This window comes from Engraulis encrasicolus, chromosome 6 (assembly GCF_034702125.1).
Source record: "Engraulis encrasicolus isolate BLACKSEA-1 chromosome 6, IST_EnEncr_1.0, whole genome shotgun sequence".
Taxonomy (NCBI): domain Eukaryota; kingdom Metazoa; phylum Chordata; class Actinopteri; order Clupeiformes; family Engraulidae; genus Engraulis; species Engraulis encrasicolus.
The window spans coordinates 28,004,864-28,026,040 of NC_085862.1; the positions used below are offsets into that span (position 1 = coordinate 28,004,864).

The 21,177-nt window shown below is 40.5% G+C and overlaps 3 protein-coding genes across 8 annotated transcripts in view; 2 read left to right on the plus strand and 1 right to left on the minus strand.

The window, feature by feature from the left end:
• Positions 1 to 3,262: 3,262 nt before the first annotated feature.
• On the minus strand, positions 3,263 to 5,904 carry ccl25b (chemokine (C-C motif) ligand 25b). 2 transcript variants are annotated; one of them, XM_063201177.1, is made up of 5 exons: positions 5,802 to 5,904; positions 5,288 to 5,376; positions 4,739 to 4,856; positions 3,960 to 4,092; positions 3,263 to 3,860 (listed from the first exon to the last, which is right to left on the minus strand). In XM_063201177.1, the coding sequence occupies exons 2-4, from the start codon at positions 5,349 to 5,351 to the stop codon at positions 3,990 to 3,992; spliced, it is 285 nt and encodes a 94-aa protein (XP_063057247.1). In that variant the 5' UTR covers positions 5,352 to 5,376; positions 5,802 to 5,904; the 3' UTR covers positions 3,263 to 3,860; positions 3,960 to 3,989. The 2 variants fall into 2 exon arrangements, with proteins under 2 accessions (XP_063057247.1, XP_063057248.1); XM_063201178.1 differs by having other exon boundaries at positions 5,288 to 5,394; positions 5,802 to 5,848.
• A 5,129-nt stretch (positions 5,905 to 11,033) lies between these two features.
• ctns (cystinosin, lysosomal cystine transporter) lies at positions 11,034 to 16,973 on the plus strand. The gene is made up of 11 exons (XM_063201167.1): positions 11,034 to 11,111; positions 11,276 to 11,365; positions 11,474 to 11,552; positions 11,654 to 11,741; positions 11,881 to 11,984; positions 12,183 to 12,320; positions 12,418 to 12,517; positions 12,651 to 12,770; positions 13,303 to 13,473; positions 15,391 to 15,508; positions 16,062 to 16,973. Exons 2-11 carry the CDS (start codon positions 11,302 to 11,304, stop codon positions 16,208 to 16,210), a joined length of 1,131 nt encoding a protein of 376 aa, XP_063057237.1. The 5' UTR covers positions 11,034 to 11,111; positions 11,276 to 11,301; the 3' UTR covers positions 16,211 to 16,973.
• Positions 16,974 to 17,072: 99 nt separating this feature from the next.
• The window catches only part of ranbp3a (RAN binding protein 3a), a 50,984-nt gene continuing 46,879 nt past the window's right edge, over positions 17,073 to 21,177 (plus strand). For 4 of the 5 annotated variants that reach the window (XR_010035184.1, XM_063201163.1, XM_063201161.1 and 1 more), the window contains exon 1: positions 17,073 to 17,324. Coding sequence is in view for 4 of the 5 variants with exons in the window: in XM_063201163.1 (XP_063057233.1) it covers positions 17,303 to 17,324 (22 nt within the window). In the remaining variant the exon portion in view is untranslated. Of the gene's footprint in view, positions 17,325 to 18,519; positions 18,598 to 21,177 lie in introns of all 5 variants that reach the window. The other variant, XM_063201162.1, reaches the window with a different exon arrangement.

Below are 21,177 nucleotides of genomic sequence, written 5' to 3' on the forward strand. Positions count from 1 at the left end.
TGAGAAGGTGACCTGAAACGGAACTCCTGTAACGGAACTCCCGTAGCTCGGCTTTGGGTTCATGGCAGCTAGCCCATTGCTGTGTGTGGGTGCAATACTGTGTGCGTTCCGATTGCGGGTTAGCTCATTTGCACTCTGGTACTGCATTAAGTGCAGATACCAACCACTTCCCCCATTACAATAGTAATATCACTCACTTTTGATGAAACACAGTAGCCTAGTAAGACAACAGGTTGCTCTCATCAACAATCTTCGGATGTAGGCCTATCGTTCATCGGTTAAAGTTAAACATCCAATCTCACATTTAGTCTGGTTTAGGCTAGAAACACAGGGGAACACAGGCTGCTTTGGCTTGAGGTGGAAGGACTGTGTCACAGGGCACCACAACCTGGTCTCATCTGGATGCATTGAAGGGGATAAACAGTACCATCTGATGCTTGATAAGTAATCACGTTGATATACATGTATATTGACAATATCTCACACAAAGACTTCAAATCTATGTATGATTTCATATAAAATATATGGTGTCATGTCATCGTATAAAAATAATAGTTGAGTTAACATTTTCGAGTGTCGCAGGGCACCGCAACCTTGTCTCATCTTAATGCAGGTTAAGGGGTAAAACAGTGCCATCTGGTGTTTGCTTTAGTGAACAGGCACCGCGTACAGTAATGCCAGAGATACTCTAGACAGAGATAAGTCATTTCAGTTCATTTCTGGTATCCACTTTCTGTTGGGTGAACGCCCCTTTAGGAGACCTTCGGTTAGGAGACCTTCGGAGTCCTCAGGTTGAGAATAAATGGAGTCCCCTTAGCACTGTAGATGGCGGTAGCGCATTTCTTGTGCAAACACCTCAAAAATAGAAGAAGAAGGAGGGGACAACGCCCCCTTAGGAGACCCAACTTGAGCACACACTTTTGCATTGGGTGGGCGGGTTTCGAAGCCTCTTTATTACTCCACCCTCTTTGGTAAAGTGTACCACCATGTACAGGGACTGAGATTGTGGGTCTCCAGATATCATTTCCTACCAGCCTGCTAATAGATGCCAATAAATACTCATCCATACAAGAATTCACGTCATCCTATTTAACATATTGTGTAACAGCACATCAGCGTATTTTTAACCCTAGGCTTATGGGCACAGGCTGATGCTGAGGATTAGGCCGAACAGTTTAGGACCTCCTAATCCTACTTAAAGAAGGCTGACATCATACTTGTCATCTACATAAAAAGGGGAAGATATTGGTCTTTAAAACACACTCCATGTTTTGTCAAATAATCAGACCGCTTCCATCTGTGTTTTGTTTTCTCCATATAACAGATAAAGATATGTACTAGCCTGTGAGCTTGATTGACAGTTGGGATATCTAATTTCTTTCTGAAAAGACACTTTATTTTTTATGATCTTTCCCCCCAATAATCATCTTTTTTCCTGTATTGAGTAAAAATGTCTCAGTGATGAAATGTTTGTATTCAGTTTGCTTTCTTCCTATACCATGACACTGTTTTCTCTGGGTGACTGCCAGTCACAGTGTGAATGTGGTGTTTTTGCCTCCCTGTACTGATTTTCAATTGTGTGAGAAAGCCCCACCATTCCATTACCTGTTGAGACGTGAGAGCCACTCACGGAATATTCAGTGAGGAAGAAGCGGACTGACTGACAGTGCCACAAATCTCTGCCAACAAAGTCCTCGTCAGTGGTAAAAATGTCTTGTGTTTCGCAACAACCCATATCCCTGCATCCAGGGGCGCCGCTAAAAATGTTGGGCCCCATGAAAGATTCAAATTTTGGGCCCCCAAAAATGACAAATTATGTTATCAGCATCCTTCCAAGGGCCTGTCAGTGCTGTTGGGCCCTTAGAATCTGTACCACCTTTCCCTCCCTCGCGGCACCCATGCCTGCATCTGAAAAGAGGAGTAAATCTTAGCAGAACCTCTGCTACAGCAGCGTTGCATCACACCCTGTGTTGTTGGGTCTTGTAAATAATGTAAAAAAACCCAAAAAAACAGAACATTGTGTATCTCAATGATCAACGCACGGTGGAAAACAAAAATGCATACGGAATCATTGTTTGAAATCTCATTATCGTCAACATTATCATTAAGGAATATCCACCACTCTGGGGGTTTAGCCTTCAAACATTAAACAGATAACATGACAGTTTTGAGAGCTCTCTGTACCCTTCAACTGGCGTCAGATAATCTTGAAATAAACCAGATTGTTATTTTCAACACCTCTGCTCTCCTCTTTGTTATGAAATGTCTTTCTATCATTGTTTCATCTAGTCACTTTTGAGAGAGCTTGCTAAAGGGTTACACTACAGGTTACAGTGTATCACTGTCAGTATTGTAAAGTATTATAAAAGAATAGTCCACCATAAAGAGAACACTTTTGTCAAAGGGAATTAACAAGTTTTCTACTTTTATGGTGAAGATATTCGGAAGTGACATGGTACAGGAACGAGCATGTAAGGAGATAAAAAAAAAAGTCATACATCAGTCAGGTTACCGCCGCAGGAGTCGAGAGTTGAGGTGGAGGGGAGAAGTATTAATCTCTTCAACTGTCTCTTCTCTGTGTGTGTGTGATCGCGTGTGTGCAGGGGCGCTGCCAGAAATGTTGGGCCCCATGAAAGATTCAAATTTTGGGCCCCCTTAAGGGCCCCTCTCAGTGCTTGGGCCCTTAGAATCTGTACCACTCCCCCCCCCCAAGCGGCCCCCATGTGTGTGTGTGTGTGTGTGTGTGTGTATGTGTGTGCGTGTGTGTGTGCGTGTGTGTGCATGCGTGCGTGCATGCTTTGACAAGCTTTGACTAGTTCCCCTATGCACTGATCCTGCAACCCCCATTCTCTGTCTTATCTGAATTTATGGTGGTTGATAAAATTGAAGATTTTTCTTCAGATTGAAAACAGGGACATGACTAATAACAGTGTCATGTTTGAAAGTAGCACAGGCCTCTCACTTTCACATGTAACTGTACTGATTTACCATACGAAGATACATTTTTTTTCTTGCAGGTTACAAAGTCTTTGATGTGCTTTTAATGTATCTTTCATTTACTAAATGTCTAATTACTAGCCTAATCCTTGTCTGTTTTAACAAAAACAAAACAAAACAAATATCACTCTACCTGGTTGCCCACAAAATGGCAAAGCAAAGCATTATTGGCTATGCCATTTTTATGCTGAACATATTCTTCTAAGTATTATAGAATTATGCAAAACATGGTATAAAATAAGTAATAATGACCATTACAATTAGATTACTATGAAAACATTTTTTTTTATTTTGGACCACATATCCACTCCTTGCAATAATGAGAAAGATCACCTTTATACAAGTTTCTTTATCAGATAATTAATCAGGTTGATATACTGACAATATCTCACATAAAGACTAAATCTATGTATGTTTTCATATAAAAATATGGTATCATATAAAAATAACATTCATCACGTTAACATTCACGAGTGCTGCATAACAATATAATTCTCTGAGAGAAAAGAAGTTAATACAATTTGTTCACAGTGTGTTATTATAAGTTGTTATACGCTGTTAAAGATTAAATATGTCTGAGCTATTAACCCACTCACTTCAAGCTCATGTTCAAGCTCAGACAAACTGGTAAAGCATCATCTCCTGAGGGCATCTGGGTATGTATGCTGACATGCAACCTGAAGTTGACAAGTCATACATCAAAGGAAGCACAATCTCAATGTTAAGTATGACACTGACGGTAATATCTTGGCTGTGAGAACTTTGCCGAAACCGTCTGTCGTTACACCTCTGTAATGGGTTTTTTCAATCCACCACGAAGACCTCGTCATCCGTAGACTTCCAAACCAAGCTTTACTGGGGCTCTGGAGGAACAAATAAGAGCATTAGGTTTCTTTAATAATGTTAGTAATTGGAAATTTGAGTTAGAATTACAAAGTCATGTGTATATGAAAATGATTTACCTTGACTACATTTAGGCTCCAACCAGTCCCTCACATGGTGTTCTTGTTCCTGCGATCGACGTCAGCGATGAGATGTTGCACCCATTGCTGTTTAGGATCTGCGCAAAATGTTCTCAAATTCCTCAGGGTGAACCTGAAGACAACAGGTTAACAACACAGATTAAGTTAAACTAAATGCATCTACATTTTAAAATTGATTCTGAATATACAGTACCATAACCAACACACAAGCAAATCTCTAAATTCATCTACATTTTAATTTTGATTCTGAATGTACAGTATCACAACCAACACACAAACAAATCTCATTTGCGTTTACAAACTCTTAGACTGGAACTTGACTAAGTTCAATTCAGCATCCATAAAAAGAGAAAAATGGAGATAGGTTTTTAACTCTCTGCATGTGTATGCATGTACTGTATGCACATATTTGTGTGTATGGTGACAGGCAGAGGAAAACAGTAAACAGACTATGAACACATCCATGCACGCATCTGTTTCTGTTAGTGTGAGTGTCTCCCTGATTGTGTGTGTGTGTTTGCGTGTGTGCGTGTGTGTGTGTGTGTGTGTGTGTGTGTGTGTGTGTGTGTGTGTGTGCGTGTGTGTGTGCGCCTGCCGTGCGTGCATGTGTGCCTGCCGTGCGTGCATGTGTGTGTCTAAGTGAAAGTGTTTTCCTTGTGCTCCCTATTCTACAATATTGGAGCATTTTGAATAAACACTTCTTTTGAAGTAATACTCGGGGCATTTGGAATAAACACTTCTTCTGAAGTAATACTCACACCACGGCTTGCCTGTTGCAGCCCCCATCTGTTTCTTGTAGTCTGTACTTCTCCACCCGTTTCTTGGTGGACTTCTTGATACCAGCCACATATTTCAGGCAGCAGTTCTCATAAGAACCTGGTTTTCATTTGAAACAAAAAGGAGAAGACGACACCGAAAAGTACACTCCATAAAATGCCTCAGAAAACGTTCAGTGATGGTAGACTTAGACATTATGTTACACATGTGAACTATCTTTTGAAATACACAATACATTAATAATAATGAGAAGACGACACCGAAAAGTGCATTCCATGAAATGCCTCAGCAAAAGTTCAGTGATGGTAGACGTACATAGACATTATGTTACACATGTGAAATATTTTTTTTTAAATACACAATACATTAATAATAATGATAAACAATAATTTAAAAGCATCATGAGCATGGCCTTTAAATGATTGTTAATGTATAGTATACAGACAGTGCAGTCTATGCTGGCATGGGGCATCGTTTGAAAATGTGATACCTAGCACGCTTTTGCACTAGATCCTTGGCAGACGTCTTACCTTGCGCCAGAACTGGGCACATGCACGCCAACAACAGGATGAAGAAGAGGATGGAGAACTTCATGGCTTTATACTCTGGATGCGCCAATCTGTAGAATATGAACTGTCTGTTAGTATAACACATCAATTAGACACAGAAAACATGTACAATACAATTTCATTGCAGTGTAAAATCAGTCAATATCAATACTTGTTATGGCAGGATCCGGATCCATATAGAAAAGAGAGGAGATTAACCTTTAAGAGGGTGGGTTTTTGAGCATTCTATAAAAAGAATGCGTTCTATAACAATGCAACATTCTACAATTCCATATTTTATTGAATGACGCCCAGAATTCTGTAGAACTTTCACTGCCCGAACATTCCTGTCACACCGGTGTGACGGTACACTATGAGAATTCTGGTGTATTTATGCTTGTGCGCATCTTGCAAGCACACATACACACGCATGCACAGAGCAAACACACAACAAATACACATAATTACACAGTTATGAGTCGGTAGCATTACTTACAGTAGTGATTGGGCGACAGGCAGTTCGATGATGCAGCTTCTACTAAGACTTGTAGTGATCCTCTTGTGTTTTTATAGGACATAGTATTTACATACTACTCTAACACCCACCCTCTCAGCTAGCTCTTCCACGCCCCCCAACCTCTGTCACACATTTTCCCTGATAAAGGCCAAAAAGAAGACTCTTTAACCTATTACCTTGAATAACTTAAGACACAAAATAGGAATTGGTTTCACGCAAATGGTCTCTAAGGGGCTTGTGTTGTAATTCTTTCTGACAAATTTGAATGGTTGTGAAAGTTTGCTCAGTATTGACATACTGACTGCCAAAATAAGCTTGACAATGGAGTTGAAAGTGGTAATTACCAGTCTTGTTCTTACACGAACCAATATCTTATCAGAGCTGCAGGTGAGCATGCCCTCAAAACTGTAATTAGGTCAATGATATTTTATGATGACACAGAATAGATATCTGCAAGTAAAGTGTGAATGAAGTGGAAAGTCATATGTTCACTAATTATGAGTCAAATTGGCTTCCTCCCATTGCATTAAGCAGTTTGACTTTAATTTCTCACATGAATGAATAATGTAGATGTGGTCGGTAGCTGATACTGAAACCAACATCTTTTTTCAGTTTTAATCAGAAGCCCAGGGCTGTTGCACAACAGTTCTCTCTTAAAACTACTAGAGCATGCCAATTTCTTTGAGGCAATGAAGCTTAAAATGGGGCCGTTTGCCAATAAAAACACAGATCTAATCCAAATGATAAAAAAATGACCTATTCAGTCACCTATGGGAGGTATTGCTCAACAACTTCCTGGAATAAGTACTTTTAAGTTAGTATTTTTTCACACACACACAAAAAGACAAAACTTGTGTGACAATGATGTAATTGTCGTTAATAGTGTGGAATACTGGAATGACAGTTTGATCCAAACCTCCTTCATTTACTCTTAGCTTGGTCCTGTATCTGCAGCTTATTTGTGTCAACTTTTGTGAGTTGCTTTCTAAAAGTGTCTGCTTAGTGTAATGTAATGTCATGTGAGTTGCAAAAGCTTTTTGGTGTAGATCCCCCTCAGTAATATTGAGCAGTTTTGGTTGCATATTAACGCTATTTCACTAAGTTACCATCTGTTGACTCATATTTTAAAAGTATCAGACATGATTGTTGTGTTTGGATGCTCCAATTTTCCACTGTTGCTTTAACCAACAAATGCTCACATTCTTTCAAGAAAACCCTGCTTTGAATCCAAGCGTCTGTTTGTTTGTTTAACTCTGCATTAAGAAGTAAATCCAAAGTTAGTCCATGACCATCACAAGGCATCACTGTGTTGATGTTAACTTTGTCTCTGGAATTAAAAAAGAGGATGGTTATCCTTTCAAAGACCATGTCCCGATTCACTTAATTATGATTTATATAAAAACGCTCTGCTCTCAAGTTATATCTAGTTGCTTGCCTGTGGCATCAGCACAGATCGCAAGCCCTGATGTTAATAAGGCCACTATTCTCTTGGGTGTTCTTGCCTTGTCATATGATATAGCTTATCTCCTCTCTCTCTCTTACGTGAACCTCTCTCAAAATGTCTACAATGACATAGAATGAAACTCAGTGTTGCTACAATGTGAGGTCAAACTACAGCAAAAAAACATTCAATGAAATAAAAAATAAAACATTAGTCCTAACAAGAAAGTGAATAACACAGGAGTTAAAGACATAGACATTAACAAAAGGTAGTCTACTCAGAAATATGTAGAGTAGAGTAGAAATGCAGGTGTCAAGTAGCTTACATAAATATTCATAATGCCCACATGGACATTTCAAGACACATATAACCCAGGTAATAGGAAAAATAAAAAGACTGCAAAATAATTTCCTAACAAGGCATAAAAAGCTTGCCTTCACTATGTTTGGTCATGAGACAACTGATAGTACACAGGAGAGTTCGGAGAGGGGGATGAGGGTCAGAGACAGTGCGTGTTAGAGTTCAGGATGACTTTCGGGAATAATCTGTGTCTGTTTGTTGTGGGTTGGGGGGGTGAGGATGAGTTGAAAGTAAGTGCATGGTAAGAGTTCATCGGGAAAAACTGTTCTAGCATCAATTTGTCCTGATTCTAGTGCAGATGGGACAGTGGTTCTCCACCTTTTTTTTTAAAGAATGCTCACCCCATTATCAGCATGCCAACACATCCCTGACCTCATCGTAAGCATGCCAATTTCCCTCACCTCACCCAACAGCATAGTGCTACAGACTATGAAAACACACAGCACTCTCAGTGCCCCCAATGCAGAGCCCCCACGACTCTGTCCCAAGGGCTCTCTACCATCCACTGGGGGGCGGTAGAGCCCCCATTTGAGAAACACTAGAGGCCAAAAGGTCAAACAACTCAAAGCCAGGATGTCAGTTGATATTGATGATGTTTGCGAAGTTTCTCATGAAAACTGAAAATTAAGTCTGCGACATCAAGCTCCTGAAACGTCACATTAAAATAAGAGAAATGGGAGCTTGGTGTCGTGGATGTTATTTTCAGTTTTCATGTGACTTTGCTTGTCCTGCACCCCATCTTTTTGAGACGAATGTGCTCGTTTTTTTCTTTGTTACACTTGCAAGGTTTCTCATTCATCCAGGTCATCTCAGTTAAATGAGTGAAGTTGCCGGCAACTGGGCTTCTTTTTGGAGCTTCCACCAAGAGACTTTTTCAGTTCTTATAAGGATTTCACGCAGCGTCACAGTGCTACTGTTACAACACACCAAAAGAAGATGATGGACAACATACGTGAAACACTGAGGATTTGTTCGTCTGGAACGATGCCAGATAGAACTGAAGAACTGTCTCTGTGGAGGAGACAAAGTATCTTCAAGCTCCAAAAAAGGAGTCTATGTTGCCAACAACACAACTCTTTTGACTGACTATGATGATGTTCTTGGCTTTACCGAGGCAGCGGGAGGTGTAAATGTCCATGAGGGAGGGGAGAAGGCGAGGGCAGCTGGTGATTTTCAGTGTTGTCCTCCCTATGTTTTTTTAATTATTATAAGTTTTTGGAGGCTTTACAAGCCTTTATTGATTTTTTTTCTCAGACAGGACAGTGAAGTAGAGACAGGAAGCGAGCTGGGCTGAGCCGGGAATCGAACCGGAGTCAGCCGCGTAGTAGACGAGTGCCCTACCATATCAGCCATGGTAAGGCCGGTCCTCCCTATCTCTAGAGGCCCCCCCTGTCTGCTGATGTTCAGCTGTTGTACTAATACAGAGCTGGAGGCTGAGCCTCACACCATGGGGCCCGTTCATTAGCAAGTTGAGAAGTTTGGACCCTGCCGTGGCCTAACGGTAGGGCACTGGGTTACTACTACCCGGGTTCAATTTCCGGCCCGGGTCATTTGCCGATCCTTCCCTGTCTCTCTTTCCCCAGTCATTTCCTGTCTCTCCTTCACCGTCCTGTCAAAAATAAAGTAAAATATATATATATATATATATATATATATATATATATATATATTTTTTTTTTAAAAAGAAAGTTGAGAAGTTATGTCATCCTTTTTTGATAAGATGTAACCATATACTATAGGCTAACCCTAATATTGAAAACAGACGTACGTGGAATAGATTTATCAATTACTCCTCATAACTCAACATAGCTCCTTAAATAACTTTGAACAGCTTTTAACAAAAAAGTATAGGCCTATTTAAACTATTATTACATGGCACACATTATTACAATGTCTTTTCAACAAGTGCAGGCAGGCCAATTAGTCATACCCTTCCCTTGTCATACCCTTTTCAATATGCGACCTTGTGTCCTCCACTTGTGCTTGTGGCCTCGTCCCGCCTCCTGGCCCCTCCTCCATGGAGAAAACAATTAAGTTTCCCCGCTGTCAGCCTAGCCAAAACAATTTTGGGGGGGCTATTCTACATTCACCATTCAGTTTGCAAATGAGAAAATTACTTTACAATTGAGCCCTCGCAAGACATTGAAATAATAATATGTATAATGCTGTTGTCAGTGATGTCATCATGACATATTACTTCCTGGTACGAGGCCACAAGCACAAGTGGAGGACGCAAGGTCGCATATTGGAACGCATCCTAAACCTCCCAAACCACAACCAACCAACCAAAAAAACAAACAAACAAACAAACAAGCAAGTAGAGTTGTAGAGTAGAGTAACCTTATTAATCCCCAGGGGGAAATTCAGGTATCCAGTAGCTTACATTAATACACAAATAAACAAATGCCCACATGGACATTTCAAGACACAAATAACACAGGAATAGTCAGGGAGGGGAAAATAAAAATAAAAATAGTAAAGATAAAGAATGTGAAAATGTAATATGTAAAAAATGTAAAAAGGTAATTGTGCAAAAAGACATTCTGTGACTTGGGATAGACCATGTGCAGAAAAACATGCTCTGTCAGTTAAGGTAGACGGTCTTAACATGACCTGGAACAAGTGTTGACAGATACATCTATAGTATAGTATGTAGAAGTAGGCAGTGTACAGAGTATAATAGGGGTGGAAATGTCTCACAATGTCACAGTAAAGTACAGGTAAGTGTATTAGACAATCACACGCCCACGCGCGCACACGCGCGCACACACACACACACACACACACACACACACACACACACACACACACACACACACACACACACACACACACACACACAAAGAGGTTCCCCAGTAACTGGGCCAGCTCCGCCAGATCAGTCTTTGCTTGTGGTAAGCAGGAAAACAAGTAGCCTATGTCCAGTGGTCAAGAGTCAAAAGTTTGTTAAAAGTGCAGTGATTGGACAGCACACCCACACACAACACACACACACACACACACACACACACACACACACACACACACACACACACACACACACACACACACACACACACACACACACACACACACACACACACACACACACACACACACACACACACACACACACAAGCAAGCAAGCAAGCAAGCAAACTAAAGAGTAAATAATTAAGTCTCACCTCCATTAAATTCCAGGTGTAGACATTTTCGGATTTAAACAGCACAAGTAAATTATTAATTTCAGACAATTATAATTGGGTCTCTCTACAATCATGGCTTTAAAAAAGTACACACTGTGAGAGACTCAGTATTTACAATGCAGTAGCCTAATATTTATCAGCACTACCGCCGACCACAGAGAGTCTTGTGCAACTGCAAGATGCTATGTCATTTGAGTCAGCTGAGCGCGGTCATATGACTCTGCGCAATCACGGAACTAGTAGTATATTCATGACGTTGTAGATGCGGGAAAGGGAGCACAACAAATACATCTAAGTTACTGCGTAAGTTTATATTTAGTATTTCCAAGATTTAACATATATTTTGAAACAAACGCGCTGACAGGATGTCAGTGCATGTGTTAATATTTTCGTATAAGGTAAGAAGGCTGCCAAAAGGCAGGCTTACAGTCAGGTTAGACATTTGAACAAGTCTCATTTTCTTGCAGGTGGAATACTTCTCAAAAAGTTGAAGATGTCAGCAGGCGGTTTCGTTTGGCTGTTTTTATCTGTAACCTGCTTTGTAGTAGTTACATGCGGTAAGTAGACCTGCACCAAAATGTGTGGCTAAACTGTCGCTACGTTGTATCAATATGGACCATATTATGTTCTTTCCATATGGAATCAGGATTGTTGTTGTCTTTCAGACTCGAACTTGGGCCTGACTGTCCCAGCGACTGTAGATTTAGAGGAGGGGACCTCGAAGAACATTACCATAGAATCAAGGTAAAAAAAAAAAACAAGCACATATTCATTGATTATTCTAGAGTTCATTTTGTATTTAGTATATCAACGCTTAACGACAAACTTTTCTCTTTTTTACACAGTACTCCCCTGAATGCCACAATTGCCATTCTCTTCAACATTACCTTTGCATCAAAAAATTACACTTCCATCATCTTTCTGCCTGAAGAGGTGGGACTGTCCCTTTTGTTGGCTTGGTCTGTGTGTAAAAATAGTGTAAACATGCTGATTACATTTGAATTATAAATATTAATTTATTTTAAATGTTGGATGCATTGTTCTTTTCATGTGTTAAATCTATTTATCACAGGTTCTTCTCCCAGCTGAAAACACCTCAGTTCAGTTTGAGGTCACGGCAAAAGATGTTGGTCAAGTCACTGCTCATTTGTACAGCAACAACTCTGAAATATCCAGGTATCATCTCTCACCATAATACTGGGCCACTTGTGTTGTGCTTCATTGACGGAAAATTAGGTTTAGGCCTATGGACTTTGTGGGCAATACATGTGTAACGATGAGGATCAAATTGTGACATTGTCATGGTCTCATTGTGATATGGATAAACCAAAAGTATAAACTAGACATGTACTAAAATGTACTTTCTTTTTGCAGACTTGCAGGAAGAATACGATTTCTGGTCGTCAGAAGTAATATCCTTTCAATCATTAATCAAGTGATTGGTTGGATTTACTTTGTGGCATGGTCCATTTCCTTCTACCCACAAGCCTACGAGAACTGGAGACGGAAAAGGTACTGTGGTTATATTCCTGTTTGCTTACTTTGTTAGAAATTAGAAAATGTGATGGGTCTTATTTCAGTGTTTTTGTCCCTACTTTTTTCTTAACAGTGTTGTGGGCCTGAACTTTGACTTTCTTGCATTAAACCTGACTGGATTCTTTGCCTATGGTGTCTTCAATGTGGGCCTTTTCTGGATTCCTGCTATTCAAGTAAGAGCTTCCAACTTCTTGATTGATGGCTATGCCCTAGGATTGAAACACCTGCCCCCTTCATGTCCGATTCTATGCAGTAATGTAGGAAGGGGGTCAAACAACTAAACTAGCCTTTGTCTTTCAATGACAGGAGGAGTTCTTGATAAAGAACCCAAATGCAGTCAATCCTGTGGATGCCAATGACGTGTTCTTCAGCATCCATGCCATGGTGCTGTGTTTGGTGTACGTCGTTCAGTGTGCAATTTATGAGGTAAAGAGCTGACACCGAACCTCACACTGTCAAATCAGGAAGACCAACGTGCCTTGTTGTTGGTTTCTGTTACTGATATGAGTTTAGCCATTTTTGAAAGCAATTATCTGTGTTGTGTTGTAAGTTTTAAAAAGGTAACGAATATATATTTGTATTACCACTAAAAAAAAGTTTGTGTGTGTACACCCCTGGATGAACTGAGGGACCAATGTTCATAATTGTTTTACTGAGAAGAATTCAACTTTTATGACACAAATGGCTTTACTCCTTTGGGAATATCTTAGCACGTGCCGTAAAACATATTATGACATTGAGCGTTTTTGTAAGGCAACGGTAAGGCACTAGGCCACTACGCCAGCGACCCGGGTTCGAGCCCGGCCCGGGTCCTTTGCCGACCCTTCTTCGTCTCTCTCTCCCACTCACTTCCTGTCCATATCTTCACTGTCCTATCACACAAATAAAGGCAAGAAAGTTGAATAAAAAATAATAATGTTTTTGTTAGTGTGTGACCTGAGTGTCTGTTTCCTTGCAGAGAGGAGAGCAGAAGGTGTCCAAGGTGGCCATCGCCTTGCTGATAGTCGGCTGGACATTTGCACTGGTCTCGCTGTTTGTGGCGGTGGCAGGAAAGATCTCCTGGCTGGATTACCTCTACTACTTTTCCTACATCAAGCTGGCGGTCACACTCATCAAGTACATGCCTCAGGTACGTAGTGACACTCATCCTTTCTTTTTCATGATTTGAATAGTAGGCCAATTAAGTAAGGAAGTGGTGCGCACATCCAAGACGCGGGTGCAGGACAAAAGGTGAGATATTATGAAAATAAAAGTGGAATGTCCGCACACTGCTCCCGTTTTTCTTTTGCTTTTATTTTCCCCAAGAAAATAAATTGGGAAAATAAAAGCAAAAGAAAAATGGGAGCAGTGTGCGGACATTCCACCTTCTATTTTCATTTGATTTGAATAGTGAAATGCGCTGTGATGAGTTTTGATTCCATTGTTGGCATCAGGTTTAAATTGAATTTCATTTCAATTGAATGGAATTTAATATATTTTAATATTAATATATTAGGAAGAATACTAAATAGAATATGGGGACATTAGAAAGCTATTGTTGGTACTATGCAAATAAAATGCAAATGAAATGGATAGGTTTTGAATACTTTTGTGACCATGTATGAGACTCATCCGCCTGCTCATTGAGATGTACAGTAAATACTACGCAGTCATTCTTCTCACGTGTGTTGAGTTACACAATAACCCAAAGGTAGAAGGTAGAGGGGGGTAGTTCAAATGTACAGAAGAATATCCTGGATACAGTGCCTTATTTCCCAGACCATAATTTCATTATAATTTAACCTGAAGGTTTGTTTCAGCCTAGCTGAACCTGAAAGAGGGTCATTTGAACAGTGAAAGTGTTTGCGAAGAGAGTGGGAGTTTTGGATTTTCTTTCTAGTTGTATGGATGTTTGGGTTATTCCTCTGGCTAAACAAGATCCCTCCACAACATATTACATATGTGTCATGTGAGTTTATTCAATTTATATTGTTGTAGCCTGGACTTGCCATACCCCCACCCCCACCAGCCAAAATACTGTAACTAGTAGTTATTAATCTCACGAGCCAAACGCATACTCAGTAATGGGTCAAAGTGGCTAGTAAATTGAATTTTCACCTGCATTTGACCAATTGGCTAGTGTTCATTTAGAGCAGGGGTCCCCAAACTTTTCTCTCTGGAGGCCACATTATCGTTCCTGACTGTGATCAGGGGCCGGGATCAATCATGTAGGCTGTATACTAGGCCACTGCCTGTTATAGCCATAATTTCTAGCACAAAATAGTTAATCATTACAAGTGATTTGCAAAAGAAGTGAGTACTTCACATGTTTTTCAATTTGAAATACCACAGGTATTCCTTTTAATTTCTAATAACGATGTAAAAATAGCAAGGAAAGGTTAGAAAAATATGGTGATAGACAGTTTGAGTGATACAATAGAAATGGTAGGCCTGTTTATTACAGTGAGATGAGAAACTATCAAGACAAGAAACTTCTGGTTATTCACACTAGGTCCGTGAAAATTAAACTGCAGGAAGGCCTGTTAATAAACAAAATAAAATATTTAAAAAATGTATTTCATCATTATTTTTTTCTTTGAGAATTGCTTCTTTGGGCCAGCTCAAATGGTGAGGTGCAGAGAGGTGGAGGGCGGGTCAAAGGGGCATGGCGCGCCGTATCCGGCCCCCGGGCCTTAGTTTGGGGACCCCTGATTTAGAGCCCTGCCCCCACACTTATTTCACCGGGTCTTGAGCAGTCAAATTGAAAAAAGATGGGTGGGAGGGGTGAACTCTGAAGTTGGAAAAGTATCTCTGGTTTTGTTTCGTCGTGACATGTAATCTGCTCATCATATGTAATGTAATATAATGCGTCGTTATTCTTCCCTCCCCTGTTCGCTGATTGGTCCATTGTCTGGCAACGAGAAGAATCTCCCATAAGACCTGAGTCAGACATGCACAATATGGAGGGAAATTTGACTGGATTGAGAGGAGCTTTGCAGGTGGCAAGGTCAGACTAATCTCTTTCTAAAATGATGAGTTGTTGTCCACTTTGTGCTGTCTGTTGTAGGCCTACATGAACTACCAGAGAAAGAGCACAGAAGGCTGGAGCATTGGCAATGTCTTGCTTGACTTCACTGGTGGCAGTTTCAGCATCCTGCAAATGTTCCTTCAGTCCTACAATAATGGTGAGGTTTTAACATGCTGTGAAATAGATTGTAAATGCTACATGTTTTTCTGAAGCAGCTTTAAGACATAACTTAATACTGGAGTCAAACTTTTAGTGTGAAGCTGTTAATCTCATTGGAGGAAAATTAGACAAAAATGTCAGATTAAGTAGTAGTAGTTTAAGCTGAGACCCTCCAATATTAGGTTGAGAATCCTTATTTCGATGGCTTGTTTTACAGTTTCCTTTAAGTCACGTTGCAACTTATTTCCTTGCACACTTGATGGGACATGAAGTATCCCATCGAGAAAAAACGTTTGCCCATGTCAGCTCTTGATATGCCTAGAGGCTATACGGAGGGCTAGCAGGGCATTTGCCCTTGGGCCCAGGGCCTTCCCGTATTCTTAGTGGGGGCCCTATTATGAAGTTTTGGAGGCCGTATGGGGGGCCCTATCAGTTTTTTTTGCCCTGGGGCCCTGTGTGCAATTGTTCCGCCACTGGATATGCCTGTACTATTTTTGCCATGAGTTTGAATATGGAAAATAATCAGTGTTTTGTTATTGATTGAATTGCAGATCAGTGGACGCTAATTTTTGGAGACCCCACAAAGTTCGGACTGGGATTATTCTCCGTCATCTTCGATGTGCTGTTTATTTTCCAGCACTATTGCTTATACCGGAAGGCAGGAAGAGCGGAGTACGAAAGTGTGCCAAATGAAGAGTAGGACTTTTGATGCCGCATGAAATGCCTTTTTTATGGTGTACCATTTACTTTGCGGGCTGCCACTCGTTAAATTCCAGGTGAATGGTGTTATGTTGCAAACTCTTTGGACCAGAAGTGCTGTAATATTGGCCATTTTTGAATTTTATCCACATACAAACTCCAAATCCATCTTGAGTGACTGCAAAGATAACAGAGCAATATACTTGCATTACTTGTGTTGTTTGAATGTTAGTTTTATGTATGTTGTTAGAATAGTTTTTCAAAAGGGAATATTTTTGAATGAAAATACAGGTTTTTTTGTATTATTATTCTTTCATCCATGATGGAAGTCATCAAAATTACATGGTGAATGTTACTGGCCTTAATTTAAACCACTGTTCCTCGGGCTTGTCAAAAGTGATTGCAGCTTTGAGTATAGGCCTAACACCCAGAGTATCAATGTACCTGGATAGCACACAACCCCTATGTTTCCTTCTTGACACTTTATACCTGTGGCATTTGAAGCACTCCCATATATTCTTGGCCAATTGAAAACCTAGCAGGCGAAAATCATTGTCCTTACTAAGTAGCCTACACTTAAGTCATGTTCTTTACTATTGCTCTTCTCAACCTACTTGAAATCTTTCAGTTGTTTGATTTACTGCTTTTCAAATCAGGAGCAATTGTGTGTTTTATTTTTATTTTTGTATTTCTGAAATACTATGCAATTATAACTAAAAATATTAATATGTACATTCAAAGTGAATAAATGAATTTATTTTTGATCAACATTTCTGTATTTTTACTCTGCCTAAGATGTTGAGCAATTCTGCCATCTGGTGATGTGTGTGTACAGTGTGTGTGTTAGTGTGCTTTGTTTCCCCCCTAAACATACCGTATGGATGTTCGGCCTGTTTTCATAATGGCTCCAAATTTCTTCGGCTAGTGCATTGTTCAAATGGAGAGGCTTTCATCACGCTGCACATTGTTTGGGAATAACGATGCAATCATCCACAGCAAACCAACAACACAACACAAAACACAAACACATGCCAACAAAGAAGAAACGCGCATGTCACTCGCAGAGGCTCATGGGTATTAGTAAGGAAGTAAAATGGCGGACTTGGCAAATGATGGTAAGCACTCTCTGTTTGCGATGGGCAGCTTAATCCAATGCATTGAGATTTCAGTTTTATTTGGATTGCCTGAAATATGTGGGAAGTGTGTTGCGACGTGCCCGTAAACAGTGCCCCTCAATTACGTGAATGTAGCATTTAAAAAGCTGTGGCGAAACACCTCAGGGTTGTGATCCTGCTCATAGCTAGCAGGCTGTATTTTCATGAGAGGAGGGAGGGGATGGGAGGCAGGCCAATCGACTCGCAAAACAAGAGCATTGATAAAGCGTTTTGTGAAAGATTGTTTTGAGATCGAAACTCTCTCTGTGTATTAAGGCAACCACCCATATGTTGTCATTCATCAGATTTCCTATGAGGTTTGAATGGCGAGGGTAAACGGCAGTTGTACCGGATTGTAATGTGAAATTGCTAGCATAATGCCAATATAGCCTATAGCTAATTGACATTACTGGACAAGTTGGAGTATTCAAGGTTCTGTAACGGCATATGTAACAACGTTATTGAGTATAAGCGCACTAGTGCTACAGACACACGATATATCACGAAGAAGTAGAAATTCGTGCGAGGATGTGAATTTGGAAGTGTAACGTTACTGCTATGCGCCTTTCAAGAACCCGCCTAGAACTATAGATAGAAACGGCTATGGGGAGAGAGGGATACAATAGTTTAAGGGATAAGTAGTGTTTGGTAGGCGAAAGTGACCGGGTTTGACCATCTGTTTTCCTTTAGTTGAAACGGACATGCACTGTTAATCCGCCTGCAGTTTTTTTCCTCCTGTTCTAATCCAGCATGTCTCGCCGCCGAGGAAATCTGATGCACTGCTCACTGCTGGGATTTAGATTAGCTGAATCGGACGTGACTGGCGCGTTGAGAGGCAGTCTTCTCTGCTTGTTTTCTTAGTTACAATTTAGGTGTGCAACATTGCAGAATAACATTGTGAAATGAACAAGTATATAGTTTATCCTAAAGGCATTTGCCATGCAAAATAATGGTGAACAAGACCATAATTATGTTAAAGAGATAGATGATATTTTAGAGAAAAGTTTAAGGATTTCTGGAGGCACAGGTAGTTGCACACTTGATCACAGAAGGTTGCACAGTTTAACACCAAAGGTGAAGTGAGATCAGATTTAATTTTGCATCCATTTTTTTTAAACTAGACATAATCTAATTATGTTTCTTTCCCATGTTTTAGCAGGCGTTTCTGAGGTATTGAGTCAGTGATTGAGAAGGCAAGAGGTAGGGACCAGGAGTGACAGGATGGATGATGAGGGTGAGTGTAGTAGAGACCAGACATAGCACACCCCACAGGTGCTAGCAACATAGTTCATGATGAAGCTAGGCAGCGCGCATGCACACTTTGCCAGTTTGATGCATCGTGGTTAGGTAATTCTATCCAGAGTGCATCAAACTGGTAAAGAGTGCATGTGCGCTGCCTAGCAAAAGCAACTCTGCTTCATCATGATCATGCCCATTGAAAAGGAAATGGTTAATAAAAGGGAAGCCAAAGAAGAATATAGCAATATTTGGGGGTGAAAGGGAATCTGGTTTGTGGAGAAGAGTGGTGTTTGTTGCAAGAAACCCAAGGCCACTTCTCTATGTGAAAACTTCCCTTTTTTTCTTTTCTCCTACCAACATTTCATATTCTTTTGACAAAGAGACCAGGGTGTGTTGATAAGGTGGGCATTGTCCTATGATGACACAGTCCAATAGATAAATATTGCTTTGTCATATTGATAAAGCAACTGCTGCTGCACCACACACTCATGACTGTTGCATCTCTCCAGTATTGGTAATACAGAGGGAAGCAGAGCGTTGACATCATTTGTAGAGTGTTTAACTTCTGACCTTGCATTGGGACCTGACTTTAAAGGGGAAGGCCACTATTTTGGGGCTTAATACAGTTAAAATCGTTGGCCGGGATTTATAAAGGTGGTAAAGTGTCTTATGCTAAGCGTTGTCTTGCTTTCAGACAAGTTAAAAGAGGGAGTATGTCGCTAAGCTTGTGAAAGTCAATGGATCCGTGTAGCATTGTGCTCCCTCTTTTAACTTGTCTTAAAGCAAGACAAAGGCTTACATGAAAAATAAGACACCTTTATAAACCCCACCTTACACCTTACCACCTTTATAAACCCCAGCCAACGACTGTATTAAGCCCCAAAATAGTGGCATAAGTTACCCCTTTAAGTCTTGAATGGAGTCAATCTACAAATGCATTTTAAAGTACAGCAGTCCATTCATGGACAGCTCTGTACTTTAAAATGCATTTATAGACAGAAGAGAACAGAACAGAAATACAGAACAGAAGTTTTTAGACCTGAAAAAAAAAAACATTATGGAAAGTGGTCTACGGCTGTGAACATTAGGATTTACATGTCTATTTTTAGCAACATTAATCAGTAGTATTGCATTTTTTTGTATGGTTATGTTGACTTTTATTGTGTCTATAGTAATTCCAGCCTGTGATGCTTTTAAATTTGTGCCCTCTCCTTTTGACCTTTGATATCTAAGAAAAGGAATTGTGTGGCCTTGATGGAGAATGGCGAAAAGTTAAAGGCACTCTGCATTATATTTGTGCTATTTTGAAGTGTAATGTGTTCAGAAATCAAGTATTTATACAAATTAAGTGAGAAAGTTGATCATACCTTTACTGACATGTGTTCACTCTCAACGAAAGTATGGGGATAGCATTGAATAGATCTACGTCAGAATTGGCATGCTGATTGCTCTATCAGTTTGTGCGTGAGGCTATGGTAGAATAACAGTCAGGCCAAACAAGCATTTGCCTATGTCTATTGTTTTATAGTGGGCACTGTTGTTTGATAGTGAGCAACATGCATTTCGTCACATGTCATCCTTTAATCATATGAACACTTTTACCAAATGGCACGTATATCTTGCACTGTGTTTGTAAAGCAGGACTAGTAGAAAGAATCCAAACAAATTATTAACTCTGCAGCATTAAGATATAGGCCGAATGATTTCTGCTTACGTCAAGCATTTTTAAAGATGTGAATGAATGAAAATGTATGATATGATATGATATGATAACGAATAGTAAGAGTCGAAGATGAATCAGCCATAGGCTGTTTTTAATAATGACACAGCTCCAACCTTTAACGGAGGCATCATCACTTCGGGTTGCATCACGTCGCTAGCGGTGACCCTAAAGGGAGGGGTGGGGGGAGCGCGGTGGCGCTTGCTTCATGGAGCGCGAATTGAAAGTAACCCGAGTCATAACACTCATGCAAACTGAGCCAACATCACCAGCCCGCTAAAAATAGTGCACAGGGGGCCAAATTATACAGTCGCTGTGTTTCTTTTGGGCATTTCTGTCGGCCTTTAAATACATTCGCCGGCCTGTATGGTCATCGTTTGGGCCCCGCTGCGTCTCCGCCAGCTGAGAGGAGTAACACTCAAATAGAAGCAGCACGGCCCGCAGTGGCTTGAACTATTCTAGGCTCAGTGAGCGTACAGTCATGAGACTGGGAGTCTGGCGGCGGGCCATGGAGTGATGTGTGCCCGTGTGTGTGTACGTGTACGTACGTGTGTGTGTGTGTATGTGTGTATGTGTTTGGGCTTACAACCATAGGCTCAATTGGGAAGGCTCTCTAGGCTTGCACAGTATTCCTTGAGGGTCTGAGCAGACCGTGTGTGATGGAGGGTCGTAAAGTGACCTCTGGGTTACTTTGGCACTAGGAAAGGGCAAGAAAGCTCATGAGTCAACCATCTCTCTGTTTATCAAAGCAGCATTGTTAACGCTTTTAAAGTAGCAGTCAGTCATTATAAAACAGACACCGAGGGTTGGTTTACTGAAGCTTAGTGGGGTTGGCATTAGTTAAGCACAAACAAC